The sequence below is a fragment of the Chlorocebus sabaeus genome, chromosome 25 (genome assembly GCF_047675955.1).
Source record: "Chlorocebus sabaeus isolate Y175 chromosome 25, mChlSab1.0.hap1, whole genome shotgun sequence".
Classification (NCBI taxonomy): domain Eukaryota; kingdom Metazoa; phylum Chordata; class Mammalia; order Primates; family Cercopithecidae; genus Chlorocebus; species Chlorocebus sabaeus.
Window position 1 is genome coordinate 63869259 of NC_132928.1, and position 26171 is coordinate 63895429.

A 26171-nucleotide genomic window follows, 5' to 3' on the forward strand; every position below is an offset into this window, starting at 1 on the left:
GTATCTGTAGCAAGTGATAATAGCATATCCTGAGAGCTAAAATATTTTTCTTTAATTTTTCACCACTGTGGCATGACTATACATACATCACCACAATCAGACTTTTTCTCAACCTCACATACTACAGAAACATCTGCTGGAAGGGTGAGGGGAGGGCGCACTACTTGTGGCTCCTCTCTCATCTAGTAGAACTAGCTACTGATTTCAGATACAGACTCAAACGGAAATGAGTGGTAAGAGTCAGGAGTTTTAGGTATGAGGCTGACGCCAGGTAAGTTTTTATTATATTTAGAAAAAAAAATGTAACTGGAAATAAAGACAAGTCATTTAAAATGAATGAGAGTTTTTAAACCCCTAAAATTCTTTAATGGCAGCATTTGGATCCACTGCCCAAGCCACTTTTAACCCAACCAAGATGCTGGAAAGCAGAGCACACAGTTGTGCCCACCAAGCCCAGGAGGGCGATGGACCCCAGGGCTCCTCGACTACGTTTGCTGGGTTCTGAAAAAGAAGAAAGAACAAGTTACCAGGAGTGCTCCAGAATTACGATGCTTTCAACATTCGCGAGTCATTCTGTCATGGCATCTGAGGTTGTACATTAAACAAACTGGCCTTAGGAGGTTAACTAACTCTTCAGCCTGAAGCTGTTGGCAAGTCAGATACCACATGCCAAGTAATGTGCCACAGTAGTATTGCCTGGATCTTAGAAAATTATGGGATAATAATTACAGCAACTTTGCTCCAGGACCTTTGGAAGGAGTTGCCTCTGTTTCAAAGAAACACGGCCAAAAATGGCTTTTCCTCCTCCTTACTCAGATATAGCAGGTATAGTAATGGTGAGGCTCTGGAGTTGAACTGCATGGATTTGATTCCTAGTTTACTAGTTTATGCTTAGTAGCTCTGTGACCTACAGCTTTAATCATGCTGAGTCCCAGTTTCCTAATTTGTAAAATGCAGTATCTATATTACAGAATTGTTGTAAGGTTAAATAACATATGCAAAGTTCTTATAGTGGTTGGCATATAGAAAATGCTCAATAAAAGTAAGTTTTGTTACAATTGAAAAATAAAAAGAAAACAGACCTTTTACCTAAATATCAAGTGACTTCCCCTTTTCTCGAATTCCCAAGAAGAAAAATACAGTAGCTAAGATTTTATTTTTTTGAGACAGGATCTTGCTCTGTCTCCCAGGCTGGAGTATAGTAGTGTAATCATGGCTCACAGCAGCCTGAAACTTCTGGGCTGAAGCAATCATTCCACCTCAGTCTCCCAAATAGCTGGGACTACAGGTGTGCACCACCAGATCCGGCTAATTTTTGTATTTTTTGTAGAGACAGGGTTTCACCACATTGCAGAGGCTGGTATCCAACTCCTGCGCTCAAACAATCTGCCTGCCTTGGCCTCCCAAAGTGCTGGGATTACAGGTGTAAGCCACTGTGCCTGGCCAGCATAGGATTTAAAATTTAGAATTTGTTTCCTTGGCAAATGTCAATAAATACTAACCTCCTGTGTAATAGCCATAAGCATAAAGAACTCGTCCAACAATCCAGGCCAAGCCCAGGCCGGAAGCTATACGCTAAGAAAAAAGGGCTACATTAGTATTTGCATGAAACAAACAAGCAAACCTTTATTAACATCTAGGGTTGATTACACAATATGCTAGAAAAAAGTTAGTAATTTCATGGTTTGGCTAACCACTCCCCACCCAAACTAGGTAGAATTAACTTAGTTTCAGTCAGGAAAATAAAATATCTGTGATTCTTCTATGAATGGCTTGGCTTGTGGACCTCAGAGATGAGTACTGGCCTTCTCCTAGACAGGTGGAATGGAAGGAATCCCCCCACTTGCCCTGGGCATCTTGGGGAACTTGTGCTAGAGCAAGAGAAGGACATGTGGGCCAGGCGGTCTCAGGGCAAGCCAGAAAAGGGAACTGCCCCAAAGTCAGGACTAGGGGAAATGCCGTTTTCTCAAAACCTCTGAGCATGAGACTGACTGAAGACTCAGCTGCTGTTCTATGTAAAGTCAGTCACTGGCAGGGATGGGTACAGGTGGTTCTGCAGGCTACACTAGGGGTGTAGCTCCACTAGAAAGAGGGGGAGAGCTTCTTGTATTGTGAACCCCAGAATACATGGTCTTCGAGAGAAAAGTCTCCCTGTTCCCAACGCCCTTGAGAAGAGAGAATAAAAACTTAGAAGAAAAATCCATCCCTTTGGCTGCCATGCTGGGGTGACTTCTTTGGTTAAAAAAAGCAAGGAGAGAACACAGAAGAGAGCGTGTGAGAAGGCCGCCTTCCCCAGTGTCTTTCCCACTCAGCAGTGCTACTACTGGTAGGGAAAAGGTTACTGCATCGGGGTTGTTTGTTTGTTTGAGTTGACTTTGGGTAATGTTAAATATCAACAGGAGGGTGAAACAAATGAAAACAAACGCCAGTCCCTCAAGTCACAATGTAGCAGCTCTAGCCTCTGCCGGGCCCTTCTTTACTATAATGTTGCCTAATGACTGGCAACCTAGGAACAATTGTTAGGTGCTTGTCCCCAGACTAGCTCTTATTTTTCAGAACGACCCACAAGGAATGGGGTCCAGGGATGTGAGATAGGAATGGGGATGGAGTGGGGACACCAAATGAGCCTAATCTAGAGACCTGGGCTATTCAGATCAGCTAGTCTAGTCACTCGCTAGGAATGGGGGTCTTGAGAGGCACCAGAAAGATACCCTTTCCTAAGAGATACAAGAGCAGTAGATGTTTCTTTGAAAAAAAATGCAGGCCTTCAAGGTCATGAGCAGTAGATGTGCCATTCTGGCAGCTTTTTAACAAAAGTACCAGGCATACAGGTATGGACCAGATGGTTAGGAAAGGCTTAGCACCAGAAGTCTGAAGGGCCACCACTCTGGTCAGGACTCAATTTCAGGAGATAATCTGGCCTCGGAAAAGGGAACACTTCTGTCCAAGACAAGACCCAAATGACAATTAATTAGAGGCAGATAAACGTGCTTTATTTAGATATGTTTAAGTGCAGACTACATCTCCAGCCCACAGGGCCATCTATACTGCAGAGGCCTGCAAGGCCCTGGTGATCTGCCTCCTCACCCCTCTGCCCTCTGTTGCTGACCCGCTCCTGGCTCCACTGGCTTCTCACTGCTCACCAAACAAACCAGACAGGTGCCTGCCTCGGGCCTTGCTTGTCTTCTGGCTGGAGGTTGGGAGACACGTGCAGCACCTGCTCCCTCACCTCCTTTTACACTTGCTTAACTATCATCTCAGCAAGGCCCCCCTCCCTGACCACCCTATTCAAAATTATCCCACTCCACACCCCCTTTCCACCTTTGCTGCTTTGTTTTCTTCTCTGCACTCACCACCTCCTAACACATGATGTCATTTACTTAGGTTTTGCTTTTTGTCTGTGACCACCCCATCCCCTACAACAAAAAGGCAAGCTCTATGAAACCAGGGGTCTTTGTCTGCTTTGATCACTGCTTTACCCCAGGTGGTGAGTGACAGTTTGCTGTGTGAATGAATTAATACAACAAATGAACTCTTATAGACATGAAACTTAGAACCAGACAGACCTGGGTTCAAATTCTAATCCTTCTACTCTGTAGCTATTTGACCTCGTGAAGTTTAAATAGTATCTGAGAGGCTTTACCTTATCTGTAAAATATGAGGAAAATCCCACCTACTTTAAAGAACTCTGTAAGAAATACTTGAATAAAATCCTTTTAAGTATACGGTGCCTAGACACTGAAGATATTCATTCCATGTTTATTTCCTCCTTCTGTCCCTGATAATAGCTCAGTGAACTACATCCAAACAGATGAACACCTCCTGGAAAACTTACCGGGTGGTAAACACCTCCAACAGCTAGAAAAAATAAGAAGGGAGGATACACTTCCAACCTGGAATTGACAGAAAGAAACTTTTAAAAAGTGCCCTTTTTAAGTATGCCTGTGTAGAATTATGAATCTTTTTTTTTTTTTTTAGAAAAGACGGAGTCTCTCTGTCGCCCACGCTGGAGTGCAGTGGTGCGATCTCGGCTCACTGCAACCTCCGCCTCCCGGGTTCAAGTGATTCTCATGCCTCAGCTTCCTGAGTAGCTGGTATTACAAGTGCCTGCCACCATGCCTGGCTAAGTTTTGTAGAGATGGGATTTAGCCATGCTGGCCAAGCTGGTCTCCAACTCCTGACCTCAAGTGATCCACCCACCTCAGCCTCCCAAAGTGCTGGGATTACAGATGTGAGCCCACCTCACCCGGCCAGCACTATGAATCTTTACATCTTCCTTGCCAAGTTAGAAGCTTGGCGGTAAAAATAAACATTGACTGCAGGGAGAAGACCTGGTCACTAACATCCACCCTCCTTTGCTCCGCATGGGATTAGAGGTCACTTGGAACATGCTGAGTAAAAGGACCTCACATCTAACCAATGGAAGTGGAAGGTCCTGGTGAGTCACAGTGGGTTTCCTTACAGCATTCAAAACCTCTTTACTCCCTAGGCCTGGGAGAGTCAACATCAGTTTAGATGGGTCATGCTGCAAAACTGTAGCAGGTAATGCAACCATGAAGACATTTTTTGAAAAGAATATCCAGAAATCCCACCATTCCAACCACTCTTCAGTTTGCTTAATAGTCAATGTGTTCGCATACATAATTTTTGAAGACTTTTAATGAGGTGCCCATGATTATCACTGTCACTATGACTCAGCAGATACAGCGCACTAAGGGCTGAGGTGTTAGACGGAAAACACCCACTCTGCAGATGTCTTTGGTGCCCGGCAGGGCCGACACTCACGTGTTCTGGTGGGCTCGCTGGATGCAGTTGAAGAGGTGCCCATTTTCAGGGTCCGTGCTGTACATGGTAGGATACTGTCACAACAACGCACATACTGATTAGATGGTCAAGAGGAGCATTCAGTGTTGAAAGTTAACATCAACCTTAAAAATAATATATTCCAAAGTATCTTCTTTCACACCCTGGATAGATGACCATTCGATTTCTGCTTAAATATTTACAGTGACAAGGGTCTCAATTCTCAGACGCAGATTCAATGTTTCTATTAAATATCCAGGAATAAGAACGTATGTCTGCGCTGTAGTTGCACAAGGGGAAGAGGCAGCTTTGTACCAAGCTCTGCTTTTCATTGACGTTAAGCATCAATGGTGGATTTCAGATGCATTACAAAGATACCGTAGGGAAACAGAGCCTTCCTAAGAGTCATCAAATACCACATCCTTTTAAGATTTCCCTTAATAGAAGAACAGAAATTGAGTGTGTGAGAATCTTAATGGAAGTGTCCACTGGAAGGGAAAAAAAAGAAGAAACTAAATATAAAAACTTAAAAGAAGCTCTAGTAAGGGAGTTTAATGATTAAGTTGCTAAAGAGAAACAGACATTTAAAATGGCTCACCAGGGACAACCTTAGTAATTATCCCTCGTGGATCACCTAAAACTAAGGGAAGTATTTAATAGACCACCTTCCTATGTCTAAGTCCAGGCTAATCTCAACACCACATACCTCTTTTCTACTTGGAAAACAGGAAAATCATCTTACGACATCATTTTTAAAGTGGCACACCATGAAACAATGTTGCTATTTAACCCACTGTAGAAAATACAGTAACTCTCTTCCTAGCAAATAGCCCCAGCCAAAAGTGTGCTACTGGAATCCCAGCATACCTGGTCTTTCTACAGAAGAGACAAAGTCAAACAAGATGGAAACTACTCCCTAGCAGGGCCCCATATTTCTTGCCTCTTTCCCACCACAGGCCTAACTTCTAGCGATTAAGAAGCAGAATCGCTAATAGATACAGTCCTGAAACTGCCACTTTTCACAACTAACTCCTTGCCTCTCCCTCCATCGCTGAAAACAAGTTCTTGGCTAAGCCTGTGGCCCCCAGACAAACCTACAAGGGTACCAGCTTGTGTTCCCACTTACCTCCACTTTGTACTTCTTGCGGGCCTTGGAAACATTGATGGCTAGGTGGGCCACCATTATAAAGCTGGCAGCACCAGTTAGAAGCACAAAACCATATTCCTTAGAGAGGACAGCCATCTTGCGTCTGTGGAAGAAAGAACATGTTGGGACAGCTCCCAGCACTGTGGCTATTTCATGGTGTGAAGCCTTAGGGAGCAAGATGCTTTATTAATGGGAAATGCATAAATAGAGACCAAAAAAAGGTGTGAGTCAATCTGATGTTTCTAAGAAGTCATCAGGGACAGTACCATATAAAATAATTTAAAAACTACTCAACTATGCAGTCTATACACAGAAAAGTATACAATCATGTATCTTTTTTTCTCTTTTGTGCCTGGGAGATTCTGATCAACATTATGAGATTTATCTACATCACTGCAGTAGTCATTGCTGTAGAATAATATAGCCAACAAAAATCACATTATTGAAAAAATATTTAACATGGTAAAATGCTAAAGTGTACATTACATAGGGAGGGGGAGGGAGGGAGTGAGGGGAGCAGGGCTTGGTGGGGAAGAGGGATGGAGAAGGAAAGAGAGGGAGGGGAAAGAGGAAAGGGGAAGAGGGGGAGTGGGGGAGAGAGAGAGAAAGCAAGCAAGAAACTAAGCATCCAAAATAGTATATGCATAAGTGATTCCAAGTTTTTTGCCTTTAGGCATGGGGGACACTGTGAGGGCAGGACTCCCTGAGGCCTCCCTTCGACCCTGGGGCATGTGCAGGTGCAGCAGCAGACATCTCACACAGGGGAAGATGTGTGAAGGCCCAGGCTGAGTACTTTGAAAGCAGAGCATGGCTCCTGAGCCTATGAGGCTTTGGGCAGCTCCTAAGAACCCAGATTGCCCAACAAATCATCACTTCAAAACTAGCCCCATGTAGAGTTCTGATGGCTGCGACTTATTTTGAAATGCATTTTAAAAGGATGATGCAAATCAATACAGCAAAGTATCAGTTGTAGATTCTAGGTGTTAGCTATACGGACAGTCAATGTCCGATTCTTTCAACTTTTCTGTATGTTTGAAATGTTTCATGGTAAAATGTTTGGAGAAAAAGCTAATCCGAGCTCATTTCCCATTGTTCAGCGTTTTCAGCTAAGTTATTGTCCTGCCCCTGGAGGAAAGGAGAGAAAGAAAGAAAGGGACTGGGCAGCAAGAACAGAACTTGGCAGGTGGGAGTGAAAACAATCCCATGGTAAATTGGTGCTGCCCCTCCAACCGCTCTGAGCTCTGACCACCAGATGGAAGAAGGGCCAGAGCATGACGGGGCCCAAAGAAGCGGGGAGCATGTTTCAAGGGATCGCTCGTGGGCTGCCTATGGTGGGCAAGGCCTCCACGAGCCAGCAGCTCCAGTGTGTGTTCTGCCTTCAGCTCTAAAATTTCCATCCCTGGTAACTGCCTGGCTTCAATCCCTGCTTTTAACTTAGGAGGGTTACCCCGCTCTGGAATGTATCTAATCGTTCTAACAAACCAACTAACAAGATGGTAAATCCTTATTTTCAAAAGAGGTTAAGTAATGTTTCCAAGGTGTAAAACAGACAGTGACAGACCTGGGACCCCCATTCAGATTCATTTGGTTCCAATATTCCCTTTCAGTATCACTTGAAAATTTAGAGTCAAACTGACACTGTGGTCGGAGCATCTGCCTTAAAATAGAATTTGGGGTAGGCATGCAGCTCAGTTCATTAAAAGTAAGTTTCTCTTAGCTCAGCAAAATAGGCCTAACTTCCTTTTTTTTTTTTTTTTTTTGAGACAGAGTTTTGCTCTTGTCGCCCAGGCCGGAGTGCAGTGGCATGATCTCAACTCACTGCAACCGCCATCTCCCGAATTCAAGTGATTCTCCTGCCTCAGCCTCCCGAATAGCTGGGATTACAGACGCACGCCACCACACCTAGCTAATTTTTATATTTTTAGTAGAGACGGGGTTTCGTCATGTTGGCCAGGCTATTCTCGAACTCCTGAGCTCAGATGATCCACCCACCTTGGCCTCCCAAAATGCTGGGATTACAGGTGTGAGCCACCGCACCCAGCCTAACAGGCCTAACTTCTAAAAACCCCTCCTCCCCACCATGGTTCACAATAATTCTCATCAGTCTTCCCCTTCTACAGCCTTCACTCTGAGCTGCTCTCTGAGGCAGGCCTGCTGCTCCTCCCAGGGCTGGGGGCACACACTGCAGTGGGCTGGCTCCACAGGTCAGCACATCCTGGCCTGTCTGGGCAGCTGCACAGAGCAAGGAGTCTCTGGCTTCCCTCCAAGCTTCCTTGCCCACATTCTCTTCCCAAGTGTAGAAAGTCAGCATGAAGAGGAAGCCACAGTAGTTAGTAAAAGAAATACAGCGTATGAATTCCAAACACCTCTTTGAAAATAAATAAAAATGACTGAACCTCCAGCCTATCCTTAAATTCAACACATTTGGGGCAAACAGGTCATTTAAAATAAAGCTGCCACCTGGGCACGGTGGCTCACACCTATAATCCCAACAATTTGGGAGGCCAAGGTGGAAGGAACACTTGAGGCCAGGAGTTTGAGACCAGCCTGGGCCACACAGGGAGATCTTATGTCTACTCAGAAGGCTGAGGTGGGAGGATCGCCCGAGCCCAGGAGGCTGAGGCTGCAGTTAGCTATGATTGCACCACTGCACTGCAGCATGGGGCAACAGAGCAAGACCCTGCCTTAAAAAAAAAAAAAAAAAAAGGTGCTTCTGTCAGAAGCAATAAAATTTAAGGACAATAAAATTAAGCATATTTGCTTTAGGTCAAAGTTCGCAAATCAAGAGTCAACTTTCAGACTCTAATCTTTGGACAGGATGCTGGGCTCCCTGGCTACGTGCAGGGCTACCTTGTGCCAGCCCAGCACTTTTCAGCTCACTTTTACTCTTCACAAAAATCCTATTTGCTCCACTTTATAGAAAATGAAATAGAGGCTCAGTAAATGAGGGCAGAGCTAAGACCAGAGCAGGTTTTAGAATTCTCCCCCAAAACACTCCAGCTAGCCCAGGCAACACATTCAAATGTGGTGGCTTAGTCAATGACTTCTATTTTTCTTAATTTTAAGAGGTTAAGGTAGGTAGGTGGCAAGATAGAGAAGTGTCTCTTGTGTAGATGTCTCTGTCACAGCAAAGCAACTGCTCTATAATCTACAGTTAGAATCTACAATTAGAAATTCATATTTACTACTGAGCTCCTCTTTTAAAGTATAAATGCAATCTGTGAGGTTAAACCTGATGGGCATTTGCACCCTAGTGAAAGTTACTCTCCTCAGACTTTGTTAAGGTTTGTTATGGCGTATGAATCTGGATGAGGACAAGCAGAGCCGGGAACAGTTAGGACCTTGGAAAGGCAATGAATGCACAGTAAGGGTACCCAGCTACAGCAATGGTTTGCAGAGGATGCATACTCAGTCACAGGGACAGTGTAAGTGCCTGGGGCAGCAGCCTGCCTGTTCTCCCTGAGGGTTCCCCCGCACGAGCCACAGACACATCTGCATAGGTGCAGGAGCAATGCCTGAAAAGCTGCCTGCGTGAAGGGCAGCAGAACGGCCCTCCCTGACACTGCCTTGCACTCCTACCAAGTGAGGTGTCCTGCTTTATACGCCATAACAACCTTCACTTAAAACAGAGCAGGACCATGTTTGTCTGCATCTTCCATGCCAAGCACAGTGTGCACGCTCGTAGATACTTACGGAATAAATGATTTGAGCTGCAACTCCAGGTGTCTTTCAGAATGACCACCACCACACGCCCCCTCCCCTGAACACACACCTGAGATCATCTCTATCATCTGGCACAGTGTCTGGTATAAAGTACGCACCTAACCAATTTAAGTTTCTGTTTCTTCCCTCAAAAGTATCTGTTGAAACCACGGAAGAAACTGAATGTATTTAGGAAAGACTGGCTTATGACTAATCCAGAAAGAGAAATCTTAAGAAAGAGGAATTCAGAACACAGAGAAAACTCTGTCATAGTTGCTGAAAAATTGTTAAATCTTCTCTTTCAAGGAAAGGATCAGCTTAATTAAATCAACATTCAAAAAAACTATCATTTGCTAAATCATTATTTTCTGAAGATACCAAGGTGAACAGGCAGATATTCCCATTCCTTAGAGAGTAGCTTTTGTGTGTGTGGGTGTGCACCAGGAAGGGGATGCAGCTCAGTTCACAGTGGTCACACCCTAGGCAGCCGCAGCCACACCCTGGGTTGTGCCAGCCCCAGAGGTAGCAGATTGCTTCCAGGGACAGGGTGGAAGAACTGATAGCTGGCACCCCACTCATCTCTGGCACGAGCACTCATTTGAACTGCACACCACATTTTGCTGATTATATATCTGCTCTGTGTCACCAGAAACCCTTTTATGGACCTAACAAGATAAGGTTCTTGAGAGTGGGAACTTTGCCCTTGACTTTCTCTTCTGCATAAGGCTAGAGACACAGTCCAACAGTCCTTTCTGAGCTGAACTTTAATACAGGTGTAGATGACTTTGCAATTCACTTGGTTATATCGTAGCATTTGTTAATCATTATGCAGTTTCCTGGATTAGTCATAAACCAGCAGTATAAATTAGTATTTACGAACTGAAACCTTCTACCACACACAGCCATGGGTTTCAGTGATGGACTGCATATTTAACAATGGCCCCACAAGACTGTAATGGAGCTAAAAAATTCCTATTGCTTAGTGACCTCATAGCCACTGTGCCACTGTAACATCATAGTACACTGCATCATTCACATGTTTGTGGTGATGCTGCTGTAAACAAACCTACTGCGCTGCCAGTCATATAAAAGTATAGCATGTGGCCGGGCGCGGTGGCTCAAGCCTGTAATCCCAGCACTTTGGGAGGCCGAGACAGGTGGATCACGAGGTCAGGAGATCGAGACCATCCTGGCTAACACGGTGAAACCCCGTCTCTACTAAAAAATACAAAAAACTAGCCGGGCGTGGTGGCGGGCGCCTGTAGTCCCAGCTACTCCGGAGGCTGAGGCAGGAGAATGGTGTGAACCCAGGAGGCGGAGCTTGCGGTGAGCTGAGATCCGGCCACTGCACTCCAGCCTGGGCGACAGAGCGAGACTCCGTCTCAAAAAAAAAAAAAAAAAAAAAAAAAGTATAGCATGTATAATTATATACAGCACTTAATACTTGATAATGATCATAAATAACAGTTACTGGTTTATGTATTACTATACTATGCTTTTTAGCATTATAGTCTATTCCTTCTACTTATTTAAAAAAAAAAAAATGTCAACTGTCAAACAGGTGCAGGCAGGTCCTCCCTGAGGCATTCCAGAAGGCCTTGTTACCACAGGAGAGGACAGCTCCACACATGGCAGGTACGTCCATGTGACCTTCCACTGGGCAAGATGTGGAGGCAGAAGATGGATACTGATGATCCTGACCCTGTATAGGCCTAGGCTAATGTGTGTGTTTGTGTCTTAATTTTTAACAAAAAAGCTTAAAAAGTAACTATGAAATAAAAAGTTTTAAAAATAGAAAAAATTTCACTTCCAATTAGAAACCTACAGACAGAGGCCATCAGCTCAAAGTCAGTACAGGTGTTCTGAACTGAATGGTGTTGCTTCTTTAAAAATAAAAAAAGTATTTAAAACATAGAAAAAAAATCTTATGGAATAAGGATATGAAGAAACAATTTTTGGCCAGGCATGGTGGCTCATGCCTGTAATCCTAGCACTTTGGGAGGTCAGGGCGGGCAGATCACTTGAGGTCAGGAGTTCAAAACCAGCCTGGCCAACATGGTGAAACCCCGTCTCTACTAAAAATATAAAAAAATTAGCTGGGTGAGGTGGTGAGCACCTGTAATCCCAGCTACTTGGGAGGCTGAGGCAGGAGAATTGCTTGAATCCGGGAGGTGGAGGTTGCAGTGAGCCGAGACTGCATCACTGCACTCCAGCCTGGGAGACCCAGCAAGACTCTTGTCTCAAGAAAAAAACAAAACAAAACAAAAAACAAAGAAACAATTTTTAAGCAGTTACAATGTGTTTGTGTTTTAAGCTAAGTGTTGTCACAAAAAATTCAAAAGTTTAAAAATTATAGTAAAAAAGCTTCAGTAAGCTAAGGTTAACTTATGGAAGAAAAAAAATATTAAAAAATGAAGGTAGTGTAGCCTAAGTATACATTGTACCCAAGGTCTGCAGTAGTGTACAGAAGTGCCCTAGGCCTTCACACTCACCACTCACTCACTGACTCATCCAGAGCAACTTCCAGTCTTGCAGGCTCCATTCATGGTAAGTGCCTTCTACAGGTGTACCATTTTTTGTCTTTTATACCATATTTTTTGTCTTTTATACCATATTGTTACTGGATCTTTTCTAAGTTTTTAGATATGTTTAGACAAACAAATCCATACCACTATGTTACAATCGCCTATGGTATTCAGTATAGTAACATTACAGGTTTGCAGCCTAGGAGCAGTAGGCCATACTATATAGCCTGGGTGTGTAGTAGGTTATACTGTCTAGGTCTGTGTGAATACACTGTACGACGTTCCCACAATGACAAAATCATCTTTCTCAGAACATATCTCCATCATGAGTGAACACATAACTGTAGTTAAAAGGACCTAGCTTTCCTCTTCTACACGGTTGGGGGAAGCATAAGATAGAACCATCTAGAGGATAGCCTGGCAATAGTTTTTTTTTTTTTTTTTTTTTAAAAGACAGGGTCTGTGTTGCCAAGGCTGGAGTGTGGTGGTGCTATCATAGCTCACTGCAGCCTTGATCTTCTGGGCTCAGGTGATCCTCCCAACTCAGCCTCCCAAGTAGCTGGAGCTACAGGCACACATTGACATGCCCAGCTAATTTCCGTATTTTTAAATTTTATTTTAATTTTATTATTTTGAGACAGTCTCGCTGTGTCACCCAGGCTGAAGTGCAGTGGCGCAATCTCAGCTAACTGTAATCTCTGCCTCCCAGATTCAATCAATTCTCATGCTTCATCCTCCCAAATAGTTGGGATCACAGGCACCTGCCACCACACCTGGCTAATTTTTTTATTTTTTAGTGGAGACGGAGGTTTTGCCGTGTTGGCCAGGCTGGTCTCAAACTCCTGGCCTCAAGTGATACGGCTGCCTCAGCCTCTCAAAGTGCTGGGATTACAGATGTGAGCCATCAGGCCCAGCCTATATATATTTTTTCTTTTCTTTTTTTTTTTTTTTTTTAAGAGATAGGATCTTCCTATGTTGCTTAGGCTGGTCTCGAACTCCTGGGCTCAAGTGATCCTCCCATCTCAGCCTCCCAGAATGCTGGGAATACAGGCATGAGCCACAGCACTTGGCCAGTAATATTCTTTTTAATATTCATATTCTTTGGCCCATTAATCCTACTAGAAATCTATCCTGAGGTAACAATCAGAAATGCAAACAAATTTGGCTCAAAGATACTTACTTCAGCAATATTTATGATGGCAAAACCAGAAATACTACATATGTCCAATAATAGAGGGCCAGGTAAATAAATAATATACCTGTTAAATAGAACATTATACAACTGTTAAAAGTGGTGTATACCAATATTAAAGAGGTTAAAACAGGCTCAATATACAGCAGGTTAAGTGGGGAAAAAAGAAAAGTCTACGTAGAATAATCTTGGTTTTCTTAATAATGGAAAAAGATTAAGAAAGTTTAAAAATCATAAGTATAGTTATTTCTAGATGGCTAAATTATAGATTTTCTTTGTAATTTTCTGTAATTTCCAAAATGAGCAAATACATATTTTAAAAAATTATATAAAGAGTGGCTTGACAATAATTATTCATTGAGAAGACAGAGGAACAGGCAGTAAGGAATGATGGAACCGAAAGATCAGACCTGACTTTTGGCTTGAATTCCGCCACTCATCTGCTAAGTGCAGTTCACGAGACAGCTTTGCAGTTGAATACAGTTTTGGAATCAAACTGTCTGCATTCAGAACCTGGTTCTCATATTTCCTAGCTAAGTGTCCTTGGGAATATTACTCAACACCTTTCAGTAGCCTCAGTTTCCTCACTTGTTAAATGGAGATAATAATATAACCTTGAAAGGCTGGTGAGAGGATTAGATGGACATACTGTCTATAAACATTCATCATGATGCCTGACATATAGGAAGGACTCAGTAAATGTTATATATTACGTTATGTTACATATGTTAATGTTTGGTTAACTGTCCTTGACCTGCTCAATGGAGATGTTTGGCTAAATGATAATGAATATACATTTTATAATTTATAACTGCCATTTTAAAATAGCAAAGCTTAGAACCACATATCTCCTCCTCCTTTTCTGAACTCTCAGCAGCCAGCCATGTCAAAATATATACTATCATGGGAAAGGCAGAAGCAGCCAGAAGGAAGCAGGATTTTAGCACTGACTATGGACATCCAGAAACTGCAGTCATTCAAACCCTTGCTGCAGCCAGACACTGCTCAGCACTGCATGAGGGTGACTGTGCATTCATTTACTTATTCAGGGTTACTGAGTGCCCACTATGCGCCACTCACTGGGCTAGTGCTGGAGACCAACAGGGCAGAGGTTGGTTCTTTATGACACTCATTTTCTAGCAGAGGACACAGGCAAATAAGTAAACAAGTACCCAATTCCAGATTTTTCCCTACCTAGCAATGATCACAAACTAGGTATAACACAATAAACAAACAAATGGGTAGGGAAAGACAGAAATGGGATGAAAGAGTTTCTATTCTTACTTTCCTTATTAGCAATTACAGAGGTAGCCACTCCTAGTTAACTGTTTGTTGGCAGTCTTAAGTCAAAATAGATCAGTCAATAGAACATTAAAGATTTAAAAGGAATTTGAATTATCTATTTTTTTAATTAGAAAGTTTTTGTCACTTATTTAAGAGTAGAGATCCTAAATGTTTTTACTCCTAGTGGACTTCAATACTGTTTTATGATTCATCTTTTCCTTGGGAAATCTATAAGACTAGAGATAGGAGGAATTGAGGAGTCAGACAGACCTGTACTCATACATCGCCTCTGCAAGCTCTAGGATGTATCTAATTTCTCTACAAAACAGGGAAAATACTACCCACTTATATCACAGTGTGGTTTGCAGAATTAAATTAGATAAACTAGATATGTACCTGGTATAAACAACAAATGTTGGTCCAAATATGAAGAAATAAATACTGGTAAGTGTACATGTCTGTCCACTTGTATGTAATAGTTCCTGAATGAGGAGATACTGGTTTTTCTACAAATCAGTTATATGCTCTTATACATTTGTTCTGATTTTGTTTAAAATAATTCAAATTTGGCAGAAGGCTGGTCTAATTAGATTGCAAAATAGAGTTTCCTACCATAGACAGCATAATGAATCAAAGAACACTTAATTCATTTGTTCAACCAGAACATCATACACTTGCTATCTATGCCAGGAACTGCTGAGGGGTGGGGATGCAGCAGTGAACAAGAAAGGGTCCTGCCCTCAAGGCCCTGACCTTCGAATGATGACAGGAGACTGACAACAAACATGCAAACAAAAAACAGCTTCAGAGAGTAGGAATTCTTTTTTTTCTTTCTTTTTTTTTTTTGAGACGGAGTCTCGCTCTGTCGCCCAGGCTGGAGTGCAGTGGCATGATCTTGGGTCACTGCAACCTCTGCCCCTCCAGGTTTAAGCAATTCTCTGCCTCAGCCTCCGGAGTAGCTGGGATTACAGGCGTGTGCCACCATGCCCGGCTAATTTTTTTGTATTTTTAGTAGAGATGGGGTTTCACCATCTTGGCCAGGGTGGTCTTGAACTCCTGACCTCGTGATCCACCCGCCTCGGCCTCCCAAAGTGCTGGGATTACAGGCATGAACCACCGCGCCCGGCCAGGAATTCTTTTTTTGTTTTGAGACAAAGTTTTGCTCTTTTGCCCAGGCTGGAGTGAAGTGGCATGATCTTGGCTCGCTGCAACCTCCGCCCCCTGGGTTCAAGTGATTTTCCTCCTCAGCCTCCCGAGTAGCAGGGATTACAGGTGCCCACCAACACGCCTGGCTAATTTTTGTATTTTTAGTAGAGACGGGGTTTCACCACGTAGGCCAGGCTGGTCTCGAACTCCTGACCTCCGGTGATCCACCCGCCTCAGCCTCCCAAAGTGCTAGGATTACAGGCACCTGGCCAAGAGTGGGAACTCTTCTGGAGAAAACACACGGCAATGGCGTAGAGACTGGGCAGGGTTGTTTCATCAGGATCCCGGCTTGGAAGGCCTCCTTTGTGTGGCAATGAATATAGTATACCTCTCCAAATGGGCTATGTGCTCTTTGAGGACAGAGAGCATGTCTCCCTGCTTATATTTTTTATAGCAACTTGCATGAAGACAGAAATAGAGTGCTGCTGTTCTATATCCTAGATCAGTGGTTCTCAAACTTCAGTGGCATTAAAATCACCTGGAGAGTTTGTTAAACCATACCTCGGTCCCAGAGTTTCTGGTTCAGTCATGTTAGGTGGGGCCTGAGTATTTTCATATCTAACTAGTTCCTAGGTGATGCTGATGATGCTGGTCAAGGACCACATTTTAAGAACCACTGTTCTGAGCAAAAACAAAATCTGCAGGAGGTGGTGACTCTATCTGATTCAAAACCACAGTCATCGTTTTCTCTTGGTGGTCTATATTCTACCACTATCTTTGGAGGCTCCTGAGGTGCTCCTTCTGTCCCACCCCTGAGAGCAGAACGGGACGATGAGATCAGAGGCTGCTGTGAAGAGCAAGCTCCAGCTAAGCTCTTCACAATTACACACTAACAGTGTGCCTAGCAGAAGACTGATTTCTTCTTTCAGCTTTAACAGAGGCTCGAGACAACAAAGCAACTATGTAAGCCAGCTCAGTATCTTCAGAGTCTCTATCCTGTGACCACCACTGGGTTCCCAGATCTCACTTCATGGTCATGGTCACTCACCAGATCAGATTTTCCCATAGTCAAATAAGTCAGAGTTCTAGGTTCTCCATCTTTCAAAAGTAATGCTCATTATGCTACAGAATGACCTCTCTGGGATCATCACTTCCATCTCAACTTCTGAACAATCAGAAACATGACTTTAAATGAAAGGCCTATTTAATGAATCAGTGGGACTTGCAACCAACTTCTCAAGGAATTTTTCATCCCATCTGGCAGAAATAGCAAAACTGAAAATATCACTGCTACGTATGTAACACCTAACTATAGGACCTGGTACCCATAGAGTGCTGCTTTTTTTGTTTTTTGTTTGTTTTTTTTTTGAGACAGGGTCTCACTCTGTCACCCAGGCTGGTGTGCAGCAGCACGATCTCAGCTCACTGCAGCCTCTGCCTCCCGGGTTCAAGCAATTCTCATGCCTCAACCTCCAGAGTAGCTGAGATCACAAGCTCATGTCACCACACCTGGCTAATTTTTGTATTTTTAATAGAGACGGGGTTTTGCCACATTGGCCAGGCTGGTCTCGAACTCCTGACCTCAAGCAGTCCACCTGCCTCAGCCTCCCCAAGTGCTGGGATTACAGGCATGGGCTACTGTGCCAGGCCTAGAGTGCTTCTTTTACGGCAGGCACTGTAATAGAGTTTAGATAAATTAACGCTTTCCGTCCTTACACAATCCCATATGGTAGTTACTATTATCATCCCCATTCTACAGATGAGGAAACTGAGGCAAAGAGAAGGTCAACAATTTGCCTAAGGTCCCACAGCTGGTGAGTGCACAGCTGGGGTCTGAATGCAGGCAGACTGATGCCAGTGTCCATGCTTTTTGCAACTAACACACTGCTGGGTTTGTCCCTTACTCAGAAGTTAAATCACCTCTTCCCTCAGCATGGGAAGCACTGAGGGTAAGCCCTCCGCAACGTTCAATGGAAGGCAACTGAATCCTGCAGCGCCCTGGGCTTCTACTCTAGGAGCAAAGGGAGAGAAACAGAGTCAGGGCCCAAAAGCATAGGGGAGGGAGAGACAGATCCACTATCTTTGGAATACTTTACATATAGGATCATACCATCTGCAAAGAGAGACAGTTTTACTTCTTCCTTTCCAATGTGGATGTCTTTTATTTTTTTTCTTGACTGATTGCCCGGGTTAGGGGCAATGCAATGTTGAATACCAGTGTCAAGTGCCGACATCCTTGCCTTGTTCCTCAGCTTAGGGGGAGGTATTCGTGTCTCACCTTAAAGTATGTTATTAGTGGGTGGTTTCCACAGATGCCCCTTTTAAGAACACTTTAGAAATCTAATTTATTTCTCTAATGTGGGCTTTTTTTTTTTTTTTTTTTTTTTTTTTGAGACAGAGTATCTCTCTGTCCCACAGGCTGGAGTGCAGTGGCACGATCTTGGCTCACTGCAACCTCCACCTCCCGTGTTCAAGTGATTCTCCTGCCTCAGCCTCCTAAGTAGCTGAGATTACAGGCATGCACCACCACGTCCAGCTAATTTTTGTATTTTAGTAGAGATGGGGTTTCGCCATGTTGGCCAGGCTGGTCTTGAACTCCTGACCTCAGGTGATCCACGCTCCTTGGCCTCCCAAAGTGCTGGGATTACAGGCATGAGCCACTGTGCCTGGCTGGGTTTTTGTTTTGTGTTTTGAGACAGGGTCCCCCTCTGTCATCTGGGCTGGAGTGGAAGTGGCACAATCAGGGCTCACTGCAGCCTTGACCTATGGACTCAAGCAATCCTCCTGCCTCAAAGTAGCTGAGATTACAGGTGTGTGCCACCATGCCCAGCTAATTTTTTGTATTTTTAGTACAGACGGGGTTTCACTATGTTGGCTAGGCTGGTCTTGAACTCCTGAGCTCAAGCAATTTGCCTGCCTCAGCCTCCCAAAGTGCTGGGATAATAGGCATGAGCCACTGTTCCTGGTCCTATAATGTTTTAAAAACACAGCAGCACTTCTATTTGTAACTTTTAAATTTATCAGTGTATTACTTGCCAAACATGATTGTTTTGGAGGACATTATCAAGTTAGGGGAAGAAAAGTAGGAATAGTATTTTGAAGCAAGTAGGGTATAGGACATGGGGGGCAGCAGAAAAGCCCCAGGCCATGGTGGGTTTTCAGGGGTAGATTAGGAAACTAATATGCCCTGGTAAGCAGCAGGGCCCCGAGGTCTGTGGGTGGTAGAATAGCACTCAGGGCAAAAACTTTTCAGTGTAGCCACAGTCAGCAGATGCCCAATGGGTTTTAAGTAAGCTACAACACACTCTTGAAGTTTCAGTTTAGGAGTGCTCAAACTTGGGCTTAAGATGAGGCAGTGTTGGTCTAACTCCTAAAACATATGCTCCATTCCAGCATTTGAGTTAGCAACACAGGGGTTCATTATGACATCTGGCTAAGATACTTAGCTCTAGAAATTTTACTGACAGAGTTTCCTGGGAACACAGCTATTCTAATACCAAAACTTTGCTCAACCTTTCCTCTTATTCTTGCTTCTGCCACCATTTGCCGTATCTTACTGGGGCAGGGTTCCTTTGGTTACAAGGCTTACCCAGAAAGCTTCCTGAACTACATCCAATAGAACACTCCTGGGGTAAAGTTCTCCTTCACTACTCTCCAAATTCCTCTTGGCTGCCCACCAGAAATTCCCCAGCATACAATCAGTATTCCACAAACAAAAGGCACATTTTATGGATTTGGGTACTTGCCTCAAATAATTTACCACTTCTGAGCCATGAAGTGAAACTACCTTTTATTTTACTAAATGACAATGAGATTCTTAAGGGAGAGAAGATTATGTCTTTCAGCTCTCTCTCTTTGCTCCCAAATAAATAAAATCCAGCTTCGACAATGGTAGTCCCTACTTCTGTGTATGATGTTGCTCTCCTCAAATTGTACTGCAATTTCTCAACTGCTCTTTTTTTTTCTTTTTAATGTATCCAGGGATGGGACAATGACAAAGCATTCACAGATTAACTTGAAGCCATTCTTCAATGTTTCATTCAAATCCTTATTTGGCTGCCTGTGCTATTCCAATCTCCCTTACACAGTAAAAATCAACATTTTGATGAGAGTAACACACAAGGATGGTCACATAAAGGGCTAGTCTGATCATACCAAATGGACTTCCCTGAGTCCCAAACACCAGACGGTAGCTTGGAATACTCTGAGGTGGTACTGAGGGTCCACTTGGCTCACTTAAATCTCCCCTGGCTAGTTGTCCAGCCTAACTTCTGCATCCAGATGTTTCCACGAAGGAACAGGCCTCAAAATGATCTCCAGCCAGGGCAGCTGACCCTCCACACAATGCTCAATGGAGCTCATACAATGCTCAGTGGAGAAATTAAAGAGCCTAGAGGGAAGTAACATAAAAACTCTTTTTTTTTTTTTTTTTTTTTGAGACGGAGTCTCACTCTGTTGCCCAGGCTGGAGTTCAGTGGTGCCACCTCAACTCACTGCAACCTCTGCCTCCCAGGTTCAAATGATTCTCCTGCCTCAGCCTCCCAAGTAGCTGGAACTACAGGTGTGTGCTACCACGCCCCGGTTAATTTTTGTATTTTTAGTAGAGATGGGTTTGTACAATGTTGACCAGACTGCTCTCGAACTCCTGACCTTAGGTGATCCACCCACCTTGGCTTCTCAAAGTGCTGGGATTACAGGCATAAGCCACCACGCCTGGCCCATAAAAGCAATCCTCTTGATCATTACATAATGTATATACATGCTAAAACATCACATTGTACCTCATGAATATGTCCAATATTATATGTCTATTAGAAACAAAGTGAGACTTAAGCTGGGTGCAGTAGTGCATGCCTGTAATCCCAGCTACTTGGCAGGCTCAGGTGCGAGGACTGCTTCAGCCCAGGAGTTTGAGACTAGCCTGGGCAACATGGCGAAACCCCACCTCAAAATGACAACACACACACTCACACACAAAAACTTTAAAAACGTAATGATCTGTTTCTATGATAGGAGAGAAGAGGAGAGTCATGGGATTTCTTTGGGTTCAGACTACATTTTCAGAACGCTAGTTCCAGTCCACTTCTACATTACACAGATGCTAAAATCTGTTTCAGCATCAAACCTTCACATGACAGCCAGATTAAATCACACTTAAAAGAAGGAATAGAAACCTAGGTGATGAAAAGTAACTAACCCCCTACAATTGCATTGCATATTCAGTAGATTGTTCCCTAAGGGCTAAAAAAAACTTGAACAGAAATCATATTATTTATCCAGCACTTGATTTCTGGTTCAAGTGAGGCAAATAGCAGCAAGCGAGTCATAGAGTGGGTCTTTCCCAGTACCTCATAGTCCACAGTCTTCAATATTCATCAATGTTGCTGGTGGAATATTTGGAGAGTGGAAGCTAACTCTATGTTAGGTGGATGGAAGATCTGTCCCTTTAAGAGATAAATGTGTTATAATCCAAATATATTCAACTGTAGAGTTAAATAGCCGTAGTTTGACCATATAAAATATTCAAGTTTCAGATGTCATTTTTAGTCCAACACTTTGGTAAACTGTTGGTACTGAAAACAATTGCTTAATACATGGCTGCACTGGCTGGGAGTGGGGGAGGGAAGATCAGCAGGACGCTCAAGTTCCAGTGAATGGTTCTTGGTTATAGAGCACAAGCTTGCACTCATACAAACTCTGTTAAAGCCAAATAAGCAAATTACCTGCTTTCTGCTTCTCTGCAGTGTGCCTTCTGTGTAATAGGGCACTAAACACACACGCTTGAATGGAACTGAAATCTCCTCTGAGAAAAAAACTGGTAATTCTGTTCTTCAGGAATCTAAGAATACTAGATTTATAACAAGACAGAATAAATCCCAGGTTCCCCTGCAGGTGTGAGGACAAACTTTCCCAGATTCTTGACACAGAAGATTCTATGGGAGACACCTAACCTATAAGCCCTGGTTTGCTAGACCCTTTGGAGCTGAGCTTCCCAAGAGATGTGATCCCAGGGACAGTCCACTGGATGTTTCCCATGGTCTGCAGGCAGCAACTTCAGAGTGCGGGGAGGGGAATGGGGAGAAGCCATGGGATGCAGAAAGAAAAATAAAGACAACATCTCATAATGCATTAAATGAAGCTGACATGATAAATTCAATGTAGGACAAAGCATTTTACATAAATGGGATGCTTGCCTCAAGTCCATAGCTATCATCTTCAGTATTTTCTCAGAATGATTCCTTCCCTTATTCATCCTTTACTAAATGCCACGTACCACTCAAGGGGCAGAGCTACTAAGAGGATGATGAAGACTGAGAAGGAAGGTCCTGAGTCTCTAGAATACACAGTTGAAAGTGGGAGGGAGGGAGGGAGAGAGGGGGAGAGAGAGAGAGGATGATTGAGAGCGCCAGTGAGCATGTGGTCAGGGAAGACAAAAACACAGGAGGACCATAAAACATGAGGGTAGCATTGTGATAAAGGATCTGAAGAGGAAAAAGTGATACGTGAGAGAGAACACAGGTAAAGAAAACAGCAAGAGCAGAGACTTTGAGACAGAAAAAGGTTTGACTTGTAATGAAGAAGAGAAAGGAGTCCAGTGTGTCTGAAGGGTAGTGATATAGACTCAAGGAAGAAAAGTACGAGAAATCAATTATTATTACTTATTACCACCATGCACATTATTTAGTATGGGGCAAACCCTGTTGTAAGCAGTTCATCAATATTAACTCATTTAGATCCTCACAGCATCCCTATGATATTACTCCCATTTTGCAGATGAAGAAACTCAGTACCAGAAAGGTGAAGTGACCTGCCCAAGGTCACACAGTGAACACAGAGCACAGCCAGATCCCCACCCCCTCAAGCAGTCTGGCTCGCTTGTGCTCTCAGCCTTTTGCTCTATTATCTCTCAATGAGGTTGAAAAGCATGCTTGACCACACCTGACATCTTCTGAATCATTTCTACCTCCCCAGACCCTCTCCTGAGTACAAAATACATTAACAGGAAGAGAGAGCAAATAATTAACTTCAATTCTGCCACTGATTAAAGCCCGAGATGTTTCTAATTAGAAAGAGAAAAAAAAAAAAATGCTTTGGGAAAGGTATAAACAAGGAACATTTTCTTTTTAATGAGTGTCAGCACCGCAGTATGACAAAAGAAGTAGAGATTACGGGAAGGAAAAAACTTCCTCCAATCTTTCAGGCATATAGGTTTGCAAGAGCAAAGTAACACAGAAACTGGCACTTCATTTATATATCATGATTCCCATATAGCTGTCCCTTAACTGGCATTACACAGGAACCAAGAGTCATTGAGAAACTAAGCTATGACTTCCAGAAGGAAAAAAACATCTCGAATGAGTCACATTGACACCACTTGGTAATTTTCTATGACAAGAAACGCAGGCAGACTGTAGTTAATTTGTAGCAGCTGCTGAACGCCTGTTACGGTACCAACCACTCCAAAGGAAGGAACCACCTAGGCTGCTGGCTTTTGCCTGAAACAGGGGTTCGACCTTTTCAGGCCTGTCTACACTTAGAATGAAGCTGTGGTACAACTGCTCACATTGCTTGCTTATTTATTTATTTATAAAATAAAATTTCACTTATTTTTAAAGGGTGGAATAAGACAACTAAATCTTAGAACGCAAGTTCCAGTTAATGAACAGATCAATGCTAGAAAGAAGTCAGAGGGTAACAGCAAGATCTATGATTCTAAAGAATAAAATCCTTACAGGCATTTGCAAATGCATTTGAAAGATAGTACAATTTTCCTGTTGCCTAATTAGTGTTTCTCCTCAGAGACAGGTAGGTAGGTAAGTACTGTAAGAGAGAGTGAGGGAAACTCAGGAATTTTATTTTACATAGCGATAATCTACCTGCTGCTAACTGCTAAATTCTTTTTATTCAGGAAGACGGTAAGCTTTCAGTAGCATTAATAAATTGAGTTGCAAAAACAGTAGCAGTATATTCTTCGAAACAAATATTGCTTTAAAATGCTAAATGGTTCGTGGTCAATTGTGGTCGGTAACGGTGTTCTAAATATAGATTCAGAAGATTTAAGTATAAACATAGGGCACAATATGTTTAACTACAGATAGATGTGCAGTAGGCACTAAATTGCTTTTGACAGATTGATTTGACATCCACCTCATTCCAGACTGCTCCAGGGGCTTTTCAGCTTTTCTCTGAATAGTGGGTACAGCTCCCTTCTTTCCTGTAGGTTCCTTCTCAGGGCTAACCTCCAAGCGAGGAGGTAGGTTCTCTTTCAGGATTGTGTCTTTTCAGAACTCTAAGCCAACAGGAGGAAATCTAAATAAAGGGGAAGGCTGCCCTTCTCCAGTTTTGTTCCTTAATCTAAGGAGGCCCCTGTAGCGCAGTTTCTATGGTTGGCGACAGTCTCCCTGCCGATTTATATATAGTAACATTGGTTAAAAAAAAATCACTTGACAAAGTTTTCTATTTCCGTAACATTGTGTCAGGAGGGAAGCTTAACAGAAAGTCTTCCCAGGGATGAAAGTATTTGTTTCTATTTTATATGTTAGTTTTAACTCCTTAAATTCATCTCCTGGGAGAATAAACATTCTTGATCTGACTGAAGGTGCTCTCTGAATTCACTGAAATAAAATATAGCCTGTAACTCTGGCCAATAACCTTGGGTGCCACCCAGAACTGCAGGCTCCAGGTTATCTACAGATTTCCCAAGATAAGCCCTGGCTGCAGCTCCAACCGGCCAGCAATCTAAAATCTGCAGCAATTCCGCAGGACCACACCTAGGCCCACAGCACATATCTGCAAAGCCGGAAGCGCCTTCCCCTCCAGGACACCTCCTGTCCCCAGTGAAGGAATTAAAGTTCTAACCCCTGCCTCTCCTACCCATCCTAATCTCTGCTTTTCCTTTACCTCCTTTCCCACACTCACTTGCCCCCGACGCTACAATGTAGCTTATAAACTCGTGACTCTCAAGGAAAGTATCAGCAGAAGCCACAACTTAGGGGGAATGACTCACTAAGGAGTCTCCAGCGCCTTCCACCGCCCTGCAACTGCCCCACTACTGTAGCCCTGCGGCTCCGTGCTGCCAACCCAGATAAGGAGGGGCATTTTCTGAAATCCAAGGGAGAACCTGAAGAGTCCCCCGCCTGCCCAGAGGCGTCTCTTGCTCTAAGTCAGCGGTAGGAAATGACCCCCTTTCCAATACAAATGGACAGACGATTCTAAGAGGCAGGAGGAAAACAAACACAATTCCCTCAGAGGCTCTCCCGACCGTCCCTAGCAACACATCCCCATCCGCAGCGGGTGCAGCGCTCACAGGCCACTTCTGAAACCCGTGTCACTGATCAGGCCTGCACAACCACTCCCCCTGCAGTGTCCCGCTCGCTTATCTTCTGCGCCGGAGCAGCAGAGGGCAAGATCGGGTGGTCTCCGGAAGGTAGAAAGAAGGGGCCCTCAGACTGCACAGCCCGGGGAGAGGAAAGGAAGGAATTGAAGGGTTGACCTTGAGAATTTTCCTGAGTTACAGATAAATAGGTCGGGCCTCGCTTAGAAGCTCCCAACCCACTCCACCAGGGAGAAGATGCAAGGCAAGAGGAGAGCAAAGGGGGTGGAAATTCAGATCGCTAATCTACTGATAAGGGTGGGGGGAGGTTAGAGACAGCGGGTCTCTAGTCAGCTCGGAGAGGCTGAAATGGGAGTGCCCTGCGCAAAGGCTGAAACACCGCCGGCGGCCCGGTGCTCGTGGCTGCCTGCAGGTGCTAGCACTCACCTGGATCACCTTCGAATGGCTGGTGCAGAACAAAACTGCGCAGCGCAGTGTGGGTGCGGCGCCCTCGCCTGGGGCGGCGCTAGATGGGGCCAGAAGCAGGTCCCGCCCCAGCCGGCCACCGCGCGGCCACGCCCCCAAGGCGGGGCTCCCAGCGCTGGCGCGCGCTCTCTAAGTTGTCGACTTCGGGCCACTGGGAGGTAGAGGTTGCATTTTCTTCCTGCTCATGGTGGCGTAGAGATTTACTCCTCCCATTCTCAAACACCTATATCTACTACCCCCAGTGCCTTCGTGGCCGTCTTCCTACACTGTCCCAGCCAGGTCATACCTCCCGGATTGGGTTTGCACAACAGTGGGACGTGAATAATTTATCCCCAGCAGAGCCACCGTAGCGGTTTTAGGCTCTCTGCGGTAAGGGCGAAGCACGGCCATGCATGGCGCATGCGTGAAAGTAGCCGCGCCCCAATTGGTGTGTCCCGGAGGCGCGTAGCTGGGGCGTGGGAGACGCTGGGTGTCCCAGGTTGCAACACTCCCGACGTGAATGGATGTAGCGCTGTTAGGGTCTTTTTGTTTAGGGCCTAACAGATATTGTTAGTTTTGCAGAGAGATGGCACC

General features: G+C 44.1%; 1 protein-coding gene across 4 annotated transcripts; it reads right to left on the minus strand.

Annotated features, from left to right (window-relative positions):
• Positions 1 to 247: 247 nt before the first annotated feature.
• MGST3 (microsomal glutathione S-transferase 3) lies at positions 248 to 25688 on the minus strand. Of its 4 annotated transcripts, XM_073011830.1 has the most exons (7): positions 21148 to 21238; positions 13358 to 13436; positions 5930 to 6053; positions 4786 to 4859; positions 3836 to 3893; positions 1503 to 1575; positions 248 to 501 (listed from the first exon to the last, which is right to left on the minus strand). In XM_073011830.1, the coding sequence occupies exons 3-7, from the start codon at positions 6044 to 6046 to the stop codon at positions 365 to 367; spliced, it is 459 nt and encodes a 152-aa protein (XP_072867931.1). In that variant the 5' UTR covers positions 6047 to 6053; positions 13358 to 13436; positions 21148 to 21238; the 3' UTR covers positions 248 to 364. The 4 variants fall into 4 exon arrangements, with proteins under 4 accessions (XP_072867931.1, XP_007987887.1, XP_037841941.2 ...); XM_007989696.3 differs by lacking the exons at positions 13358 to 13436; positions 21148 to 21238 and adding an exon at positions 25560 to 25688; XM_037986013.2 differs by lacking the exon at positions 13358 to 13436 and having other exon boundaries at positions 21148 to 21240.
• Positions 25689 to 26171: the final 483 nt, after the last annotated feature.

What these genes read in the sequence shown, in the direction of transcription:
- MGST3 (XM_037986013.2), bottom strand. An exon ending in CAGCGAGCCCACCAGAACAC is followed by an intron (nt 3,894 to 4,785) that starts GTGAGTGTCGGC and finishes TGTCAATTCCAG; the next exon opens with GTTGGAAGTGTATCCTCCCT. An exon ending in TTGGAGGTGTTTACCACCCG is followed by an intron (nt 1,576 to 3,835) that starts GTAAGTTTTCCA and finishes CTTTTTTCTTAG; the next exon opens with CGTATAGCTTCCGGCCTGGG.